Source organism: Giraffa tippelskirchi, chromosome 2 (genome assembly GCF_054371585.1).
Source record: "Giraffa tippelskirchi isolate mGirTip1 chromosome 2, T2T-mGirTip1v1.2.pri, whole genome shotgun sequence".
NCBI lineage: Eukaryota > Metazoa > Chordata > Mammalia > Artiodactyla > Giraffidae > Giraffa > Giraffa tippelskirchi.
Genome location: NC_137276.1, coordinates 47,559,433 through 47,569,930, shown reverse-complemented (window position 1 = coordinate 47,569,930; position 10,498 = coordinate 47,559,433). Strand labels below are relative to the sequence as shown.

Genomic DNA, 10,498 nt, shown 5'->3' with positions numbered 1-10,498 from the left:
ATCCCAGAATCTCCCCCTCGCTCCCAGTGTGCAACCCCCCCTCCCCTTTTTTCCCCTGATTTCGACACAATTCTCCATCTATTGAGCATCTTGGAACTTGCGCTAAGGGTCCAGTGGGAGAGAGAAAAAAATCTGGCTCATTTCTTTTAAAAAACGTGCTCACTTAAAAAAAAAATTAAGATTATTTCCTATCTTCTACAGTCTGAAATTAGTGTCGGTTTCAAAATTTTTTGAATAAGTTGTTTATAACTTGTTATAAGTTGTTTAGAAGCACTAATTTGGTGAGGAGGATAGGATTAGGGTGTTTCGAAGGCTGCCTGGTTTTACTCCTATTGTATCTTTCCGGAGCGGGAGTTGGAGGGAGGTGATTGCGGTAAAAGGTGGTCTCCCAAGCCACCCAGGGCAACGCTTCTGCCTCCCAACTCTTAACGAGTGACTGACTGCCGCTTACAACTGCGAGAATCAGACGTCTTTAAGCCGGGGACGCGCTGAAGCGCGTACTGAATGAATGAAGGAATAGCCCGGGCTGCACCAAGAGGCCCATCGCGCAGGGTGAGAAGAGCTCCGCTCGTGCTCGCCCCTTCCAGGTCCTTCCGCTCGCCGGGGCAGCGCCGAGCGCGCGCCCCGCCGCGGGGGTCCCGTCGGGCGGCCTCTGGGCATGCTCAGTAGCGGCGGCTGCCGCGGGTCGCGCAGTAGGAAGCTCGCGGCGGAGGCGGCCGTGCAGGCGGCGCTGACGCGCGCGCGGCAGCTAAGGGGACTGGAGGACGGCGGGAGGGGGCGGGGGCGCGGGAGGTGGGGCTGTCGTCGCCGTCAAGGCCCCGGGGAGCGCGGGGCGCCGTCGCCGCCGCTGCTCTTGTGCTTGGATCTGTCTCCAGGGCTGCGCCGGGAACGGCAGCCGCGGCGGCAGAGCAGCGGGAGCCGAGAACCGCCCCTCGCGGAGAGTTGGGCAGGGGAGCGCCCGCGCCTCCGCGGCGTCATGGGCCCCCTCCCCGGGCCACAGCGGGCACCAGCCGCAGGAACCCCCGGGCCTCCTCGCGGCCGAGCCTGAGCGACCCTCGGGTTCTCCAGCGCCCTCTCCCTCCGCCCTATTTTTTTCCCTGCTCTCGTCGCCGCTGCCGCCTCAGCTCTCCGTTATGGCAACGGAGCCGCCATCCCCTCTCCGGCTTGAGGCGCCCGGCCCCCCAGAAATGCGGACCCCACCGGCGAGCGAGACCGCCCCCGAGGGCACCCCGAAGCCGGCGGGCGGCAGGCTCCGCTTCCTCAACGGCTGCGTGCCCCTCTCGCATCAGGTGGCCGGGCACATGTACGGGAAGGACAAAGTGGGTAAGTGGGGGTGGCGCGGGGCTCGCCGCTCCCCTTCCGCCTTCGCGAGACCCCGGCCGGCGGAGGCACCGAGGGGCTCACTAACCGGGCTGGACGCTTGTGCTGGTGTGCACGCCGCACCCTGGGTCTCTTTCGCTTTCCCCCAGAGCCTCGCGACGCGTGCAGCAGGGGCTCGAAAAGTGGGGCGATTTCTGGGATGTGGGGTGTCAGGCCCGCAGTGGGAGGTGGCGAGAGAGGAGTGTCTGGTCTCCCCAGGGAGGGTGGATATTGATTGGAGACGGCGTTCGTTGTTAGTGAAAATAAGGAACTTCGTTTTTACTGGATGGGGAAGTAAATTCTCCCCTGAGCACAAGGTCTGTTTATTATAGGCGGGTAGCTAGTATTGCAAAAGAAAAGGAATGAAACGCAGATGATGCTAATCTAAGTGCTTCTCTTTTCGGTGCAGCTGTATAGCTGGAGGGGAAGAAAAAACAGTTTTGTTTTTTAATGTTTGTTTGTTTGGATTCTGTTTTGTTTTTGGAAAGCTTGTCCTGGTTTATCTCTCTCCCCCGCCCTTTGGAGAGGTTTTTCTGATAGCTCCTGGATTTCTATGGGAGGCGTGGTTTCAGTAATGCTGAAACTCGGATTCACAGTCGAAAATACACCCTGCTGTTGTACTAGGATGGTACACAGATAAAGATTCTTGATCATCTTTTTTAAGACTATATCTTTAGCCTGTGTAATACATTTTTTGAGTCACAGCGTTTAAAGCACACTCCAGTGCCTTTTTATTCTCTTGGTGATGTAAAAGTTCAGTTCAGGAACTGGAATTCACCTAGCTTACTCACACTGGTTCCTAGGCCATGATTACTTGGGAAATCAGATGAGTATGTGAGTAATGCGGATCTTTGACCTGGAAACCATTGAGGACGATTTGGTTTGTGCTGGTAAGATGATTCTGGTTTAGGCTAGTAAGATAATACATTTTAAGGTGAGATAACAGGCCAAGGCTGGTTAAGTGACAAACCTAAGGTCATACAGCTACTGTGTGGAGAATCTGGAAGCCTCGTGGCACTTTTTCCCCACCATGTTCTCAGGTGGCCCAGTGATAAAGAATCCGCCTGCCACTGCAGGAGACTGTGGAGATGGGTTCCATCCCTGGGTGGGGAAGATCCCCTTGAGGAGGAAATGACAACTCACTCCAGTATTGCCTGGGAAATTCCATGGACAGAGGAGCCTGGCAGGCTGGCTACAGGCCATGGGGTCTCAAAGAGTTGAACAAGACTGAGTGAACACATTGTGCTTGCAAAACCACTCACACAAGGATTTTTGAGAATGGATGAGACAATGTATGTATGTCAATTGTCAGAGAAAAACATTTCCGAATACTTTTATCTACTTTTCTCTTTTTCAAAGTTAGGGGTTAATGATGTGTCAGTTGTATTCCTTTCTTCCCTTTAAATTGTTAAATTATTACTTCCTTAGAGACTGAATCTTTTTATCCCAGTAGCCTCCTGCGTGGCCTGAGGCTCAGGTTAACTCCGGAAATGTGGAAATGTTGAAAGAGTGAAAATTATCAGTTCTTTTGATACACCCAGGTTAGGAAACAAATAATTGTTCTCAAGTGCTTAGCTTAGATGTAAGGAAACATTATCAACGTGCTTAGAATAGAGATGTTCTCCTGTTATGTCCCCTCTGTTAACGGAAGTTTGAGAGTAATTATGGAATACTTTTTAATAGATTTATACTGCATACCTATTGATTTATATTAATGAATTGTAAGGATGATATTCCTAATAATATTCTAGAGGCATGAAAAAAATAATTGTTTCCCTAAGGGCCCCTAAGATGGACTTATATACAAAGGAGAATGAACAAAATACCTGAAATTAAGCCACAAACACTCCTTATCAAAGTATGTAATAGTGAACCTGTTCAGAGTTATCTCTGACTAATAACAAATATACCTTAAAGCTACATTGCAAACAGTGACTGAAAGAGTTTGTCATCCAAATGAACTAATCAAAGGAGTAGTATAGATTCTAGAAGCTGGAGTCCTTAGCTTTATTTATTATTACATTTAACTTAAAATGTTATTAGTGAAAGGACACGTGAATGATGATAATCTACTTTATTCATAGCATGGATAACAAGATGGTCAGTAATTCAAAGTTCGAGTTTATTATGTCTCTGTACTATCATAAATCACTTAGAGTTGTAAAGTACATCTTGTAGTTCATACTTTACTTTGGCTATCAACTGTAATTCTCAGAATAAACTTTCCTAAAGACATTGTGGATTTTTAAAAAAAATTATTATCATTTAGTAAGCAGGGTTTTTCAATTTAGGATTAATGTCTTACCTATTTCCGAAAGGGAGTTGTTGGCTTTATTAAATTAAAATTTAAAAACATAGAACTAATAGCACCAAGTACTTGAACAGAAAAATAGATCTTGTTGCATCGTTATAACTGCTTAAGAAGGGATGCTATATTTCTGATATCAAGAGCTATATTTTTTGTTCTTCAGTGAAATCATTTCATCAAAGTATATTTATGTCTTATTTTTAAGAATACAAAATATTTACATTTTCAAGTTGTAAGTTGTACATGATCTTTCACGAAAAAAAGTTCAAATATTACATGAGTGCCTTTCCCCCTATTTTCCCTCTCCCAGGGCAATCACTGGTAACTTTCTGGTGTGTCCTTTCAGGCCTTTGTTTCTGGTCACATATGTAAACACATTGACACACTTCCAATTTTTCGTATGAATATATATGCAACTTCTTGCTTTCATTTTGTATTGTGTTATATAGTATGTCATATTTTCCTCCCTATAATATACTTCATCTAAAAAACTGTAGTATTCTATAGTGTGAATGTGTCATAACTAGTCTTCTGGTGATGAAATTTTAGATTTTCACTATTTTTTTTTTTTGCTGTTACAAATAATGTATTAAACATTCTTGTACATTATAGTATACCTTGCACATTATACAACCTTTTTTGGGCCATGCTGCAGGCCTTGCAGAATCTCAGTTCCCTTGACCAGGGATTGAACCTGGGCTTCAGCAGTGAAGGCCTGGAATCCTTACCACCAGGGAACTCCTGGGTCTTGTTTTATACAACTTTTTCTATAGTTATGTTTCACAAAAATGTAATTGCTATCAATTTGAAATCCCAAATCTTGCCAAAATGTAAAATCCTTTTTTGTTTTGATACTTAACATGTACCATTAATTTCCTTCAAACATCCTTGAGGTTTTAAACAAGCTGAACTCAGGTATTTGTATCTTAATCCAATTTAGGATATAAAAATGAGATGGTCTATAGGGAAAAGAAGGATTTAAACTGATATTGTTCTGGGGGGAAGACCCACAACTATTTTGGCTTACAGTACTATTTTTTTTAAGATATCCTCTGAAACTAATTGACTTAAAATAATTTCAAACTTACAGAAAAGTTACAAGAACAATATAGGGAATTTAACATTTTTCTGAATTTATCTCTCTGTATATACACTTCCTTTTTTGGGGGGCTTCCCTGGTGGCTCTGTGGTAAAGAATCCACCTGCCAATGTAGGAGACGTGGATTTGATCCCTGGGTTGGGAAGATCCCTTGGAGAAGGAAATGACAACACACTGCAGAATTATTGTGTCTGAAATCCCATGGACAGAGGAGCCTGGTGGGCTACAGTCCATGGGATCACGAAAGAGTCAGATATGACTTAGTGACTGAACAACAACATTTTTTCTTAACTATTTGAGAGTTGGTTGCATACATCATGCGCCTTTCTTTACACAGTAATACCTCAGTGTGTGAATCTTAAGAATGTACGTTAGTGTGTATTTCTGTAACCACAGCACGTTTATCAAATATGGAAAATTTAACAGTTTGAAATGGTGACAGAGCCGTGGAGCACAGGCCTTAGCACCTGACTGTCACTGAGCTCCATTACCGCCTCACACCAGACACCCCACCCCCAACAGTGGGCCCCTCCCACAAGCAACCAACTGTCAGTGAGCAACCGGTAGTGGTCCTGCTCTGCCATTGGTCAGTGTTGTAGTGGTCCCCTCCCATGAGCAACCAACTGTCAGTGAATTACTGTTAAGTGGGGGATTCAGCCAACAGTTGGGGGAGTGGTGGTCCTGAGGTGGAGAGTGAGGTAAGAGGCAGACCCCAGCCTTTGCCCGGGGCGGGGGAGGGCCCTCCAGCTCACCCAACCTTGGGCTGCTGGATGATCTGGGGGGCCCAGGAAACAGACTGGGGGCTGTGTTCTGCAGAGTTCCAGAGCCCTGGCCAGGGCCACCTGCTGGCCTGGCCCAGGCCTGGGGACTGCAGTGAACCTCTCCTCTACCTCTGCCAACTAATGGCAGTGGTGGTCTGCATGGGGCGCAATGGGTGGGCGCTGGCCCTTGCCATTTGGGTGGCCTGAGGAGCCTGAGGGCCAGGTGGGCCCAGAGCACTAGGCTCCCTCACTGATGACAGTTGGGCAGAGTCTGGGGACCTGGCCCTGAGGGAGCCACCAGCTGAGATCTGCCTCCTCTTAACCAGGACCTGGATCTCAAAGGGTGAAAGTTGTGCCTTGGGATCTGGTTCTTTCTTGTCAGAACAGAGAATAACACATTAACACATAATTTGTTTGGTGGAGGTTTACAGGAACATCGTTACCTGACCATGACCTGACCTCGAGAACAAAGGATCTGACGGTGCAACAACTAACCACACCCCTCGCTCACCTTTCCTTTAACAGTGCTTTGCTGATAGCTCTTGGGAAGTTGGGGGTTTTTAAGGCATGAACCACTGATCTTGCATGGCCCTGCAGTAAACCTTTCTCTGTTCCAAGCTCATTTTGGTATCATTTGGCCTCACTGTGTGTTGGGCACACTAACTTATGTTTCGGTAACAATACAGTACTTCCATCTATAGTCCATATTCTAATTTTGTCCACTGTTCCAATAATGTCTTTTATATTTGGTTTTTTCAGGCTAGGATCTAGTCTAGAATCATTTGTTTCATTTAGTTCTCTTGTCTCTTGGAATTCTATAATTTGTAACAGTTTCTCAGCTTTTTAAAAAATGATAAGACTTTGAAGAGTACAGGCTAGTTACTTAATAAAGTATTATTTAATTTGGATTTATGATGGGTTCTTACGATGAGATTCAGGTGATACTTTTTTGGCTAGAATGTTATACAAATGATATATAATATATCCTTTTTAGGGTATCACATCTAGAGGTCCACACTGTCTATCTGCCTGTTATTAGTGATGTTAACTTGATCATCTGGTCCAAGTGTGGTTTGGCTTCTCTAGTATATAGTTAATATTTTCTCCCTGTGTTATTAAGCTGTCTGTGGAGAGATACTTACAAGTTCATGCAAATATTGGGATCCTCATACTTGACTCCTAGATTACACATCTAATGATGATTCTGCCTGAAGCAGCCTTTACTCTGATAGTTGAAAAATTGTGATTTTCTTTTTTCATTCTACCACTCTATCTTAACAGTCAGCATTCTATAGTCAGTCAGGTTGCAAAGAGTCAGACACTACCGAGTGACTGAGCACTGAATCTAAGAAATAGCTCTAGCAGATTGCGGGGGATTGGCGGGGGGCCCTCCACTCACAGATATAGAGAACAAACTAATGATTCTTAGAGGGGATGGGCACTGGGGAAGAGTGAAATAGGTGAAGGGGATTAATAAAATTAGTTACAATGATGTAATATACAACATAGGGAATATAGTTGATATTTTATTTATTGGAGCATAGTTGACTTTGTAAGAAAAGAAAAAATAAGAAATAGCTGTCTGTTATTCCTATGTATGTGTGTTCTTTTTTATGATCAATTTGGAGTCATGGATTTTTATTTTATAGGGTCATAATCTATTATAGAACTTGTTTATTTTGCTGTTCAAATTGTCCCAGATTTGACCACTTCCTTCCTTTCTGTCACAAGCTATTTTTTTTTCAATAATTTTTTTGGGGGAGTGCACACCACATGACCTGTGGGGTCTTAGTTTGCCAAACCAGGGATTGAAGACCTGCACTGGAAGCATGGGGTCTTAACCAATGGACTGCCAGGGAAGTCCCCACAGCTCTGGAACATGCCATTTCTCTAAGGAGCCCTGGTTCATTTTTAGTGGGAAATGGTTTTTAGAAATCAAGATCTGGGTGCAGGTTTGCTTGTTACCACTGGGGTGTCACTGCTTCCAGGTATTTTCAATGGACATTACTAAAAAGTGTGTATAAATATTAATATTTTAGAAATCATAATTGCATATTGATACTTCTAGTTTCATTCCAACTCCGTGGAGTTCTTTTCCTTTTCCTGAATCTAAATTTGTATTTTCCATTTACCTCAGTGAGAACCTGGCTCCCAGCAATAGTAAATTTTTTTTAATCCTATGATCTTCAGAATTTCTATACTCATACTACTGTAGAAAACAAACCTAAAATAAAGAATTCAAGATTAGATTCCCTTTCATTGAGGGTATGTGGTTGGAAACTTTTCAAAAGCTATTTGGATTAGGATTTTTTGTGTGTGTGGTTATTTTTACTTCCCTCTTCTCAATGGTAATATTATTCATTTGAAATATGTTTGTTTCTGTCTAAATTCATTTTGCTTCCTTCAGTGATCAGTTTTTGAATGCTTATAAAATTAATATGCTTCCAAAAGCAAAACTTTGCAGAAAAGGTATATTAGAAGTGTCATTCTCTATCACTCTATCCCATTTCTCAGCATCCTTTGTAGGTAACCAGTTTCATTGTTTCTGATTTATTTTCTGAATTTATTGTTGCAGAATTAAGCAGATCTCTATTTTCTTCTTTTCCTTTCTTCCGACAAAAAGTAGTATACTGTATATACTCTTTTGTACTTTGTTTTTTAAACTTAGCAGTATTTCCTAGAAATTAGTATTAGCAGTTCATAGAGTGCTTCCTTATTGGCTTTTTACAGCTTATTAGTACTCCGTTGTGAATATATACCTCAGTTCTTTCATTTCATATAGGACTTGTTTTACTGGTTTGTTTATCCTAGCAGTAATACCTCACTGCCTTAATTTAAGCTGCTGTATAATAAATCTTGATGTATGGTAGAATAAACATCTCACTTTTGATTGTCTTGACTATTTCTGGCCATTTGCATTCAGTGTAAAAGTCTTACACTAGATTTTAACTAAATAATTGATGCTACTGTATATCATACTTCCTTTTTTAAGAATTTAAAAGATTTTTGTGTTGGGAAATTTCAAATTTAAAAGTTGCAAATATAGAACAACAAACTAATATATATTACCATTCATCTGGATTTGCCAATTAATATTCTGCCACGATTGCTTCATCATGTATGATAATGATTTTGTGGAACCATTGAAAACCAAGTTGCCGGCATCATGACCTCTTGTCTATCTCCTAAAAATAAGAACATTTTCTTACCTAACCATGGTAAAATTATCAAATCCAGAATATTTATCATTTGGCTTTTGCCACTGTTCCTATAATGTTTCTTTATAGCAGTTTTCCCCCATCTAAGGTTATATACATTGCATTTAGTTGTTATCACCCTCTAGTTGCCTGTCATATGGAGCAGTTCTTAAAATTTTTTCTTTATCTTTCTTAACTGTGAAATATTTGAAGACTATAGGCATATGACTTTTAGAATATTCGTCAAGATTCTCTGATTATTTCCTTATGATTAGAATAAGATGAATGCATTTTTTATAAGAATACCAAATGAATTATGTTGTTTTCTTGAAGCATCATATCGTACAGCACAGGATGTCAATTGCATTACTGGTGATATAACTTTAATCAGCTGATTAATGATGTCTGCCAGATTTTCCACAGTTAAGTTTAATTTTTCCTATTGTAGGTAAATAATTTGAGAGGAATATTTTGAGACTGTTAAACATTCTGCATATCATTGGCATTTTCACCAAATGTTACAAGCACTCATTAATGATATTTGACCAACTCAACTTATTACCATGTTAGCTGGAAAATGATGTTCTAATCTCTTATTCCTGTTATATTTGTTAGTTGGCATTCTTCTTTAAGGAATATAGATTTTCCTTCTCTCTCTCTTTAATGAGTAGGATGGACTGCTGGGTTTTTCAACTTCAATGGATGGATCTTAGCCTTTATTGTTGCTGCTTAATTTTGATGCTCAGTTGTCCCAGATTTTGGCAGTGGGAGCTTCTTCAAGCTGGCTCCTGTGTCTTTTTAACGTCCCCATACTTTAAAGCATTTTCTCACTTTGTGGCATGAAAAGATGTCCCACGTTCATCTTACACCTTTAGGGTCCCAGCGTTAGAATAAGACACTATTTTCTCAAGAACCTAGTTCATTTGGGGGGTTGTTGTTGTTCAGTTGCCCAGTCATGTCTGACTCTTTGCAACTCCATGGACTGCAGTGTGCCAGGCCTTCTTGTCCCTCACCATCTTCTGGAGTTTGCCCAGTTGGATTCATGTTTATTGCATCAGTAATGCCGTCCAGCCATCTCATCCTCTGACAGCATCTTTTCCTTTTGCCCTCGATCTTTTCCAGCATCAGGGACTTTTTCAGTGAGTCGTCTGTTCGCATCGGGTGACCAAAATACTGGAGCTTCAGCATCATGGCAGAGTAATGTCTCTGTTCTTCAACACACTGTCTTGGTTTGTCATCACCTTCCTGCCAGGAAGCAATTGTCCTCTGATTTCATGGCCTGTAGTCACTGTCCACAGTGATTTTGGAGTCCAAAAAGAGGAATCTGTCACTGCTTCCATGTTTTCCCCTTCTATTCCCATGCAGTAATGGGACCAGATGCCATGATCTTAGATTTTTTTAATATTTAGTCTTAAGCCAGCTCTCTACCCTTTTTCACCAACACAAGAGAATACTTTACACATGGGCATCACCAAATGGTCAATACCAAAATCAAATTGATTACATTCTTTGTAGCCAAAGATGGAGAAGCTGTGTATACAGTCAGCAAAAGCAAGACCTGGAGCTGACTGTGGCTAAGATGATAAGCTTCTCATAGCAAAATTCAGGCTTAAACTAAAGAAAACCGGGAAAAACACTAGGCCAGCCAGGTATAATTTAAATCAAATCCCATATGAATTCACAGTAGATGTAATGAATAGATTCAAGGGACTTGATCTAGATAGCAGTATGCCTGAAGAACTATGGACAGAGGTCTGTAATATTGTGTAGGAGG

General features: G+C 42.1%; 1 protein-coding gene across 4 annotated transcripts in view; it reads left to right on the top strand.

The window, feature by feature from the left end:
- The first annotated feature begins 820 nt into the window (after positions 1–820).
- Positions 821–10,498, top strand: part of IPMK (inositol polyphosphate multikinase) — a 71,001-nt gene continuing 61,323 nt past the window's right edge. For all 4 annotated transcript variants that reach the window (XM_081559976.1, XM_081559955.1, XM_081559966.1 and 1 more), the window contains exon 1: positions 821–1,323. In XM_081559976.1, the coding sequence (XP_081416102.1) occupies positions 1,134–1,323 (190 nt within the window). In that variant the 5' untranslated portion in view covers positions 821–1,133. The remainder of the gene's footprint in view (positions 1,324–10,498) is intronic.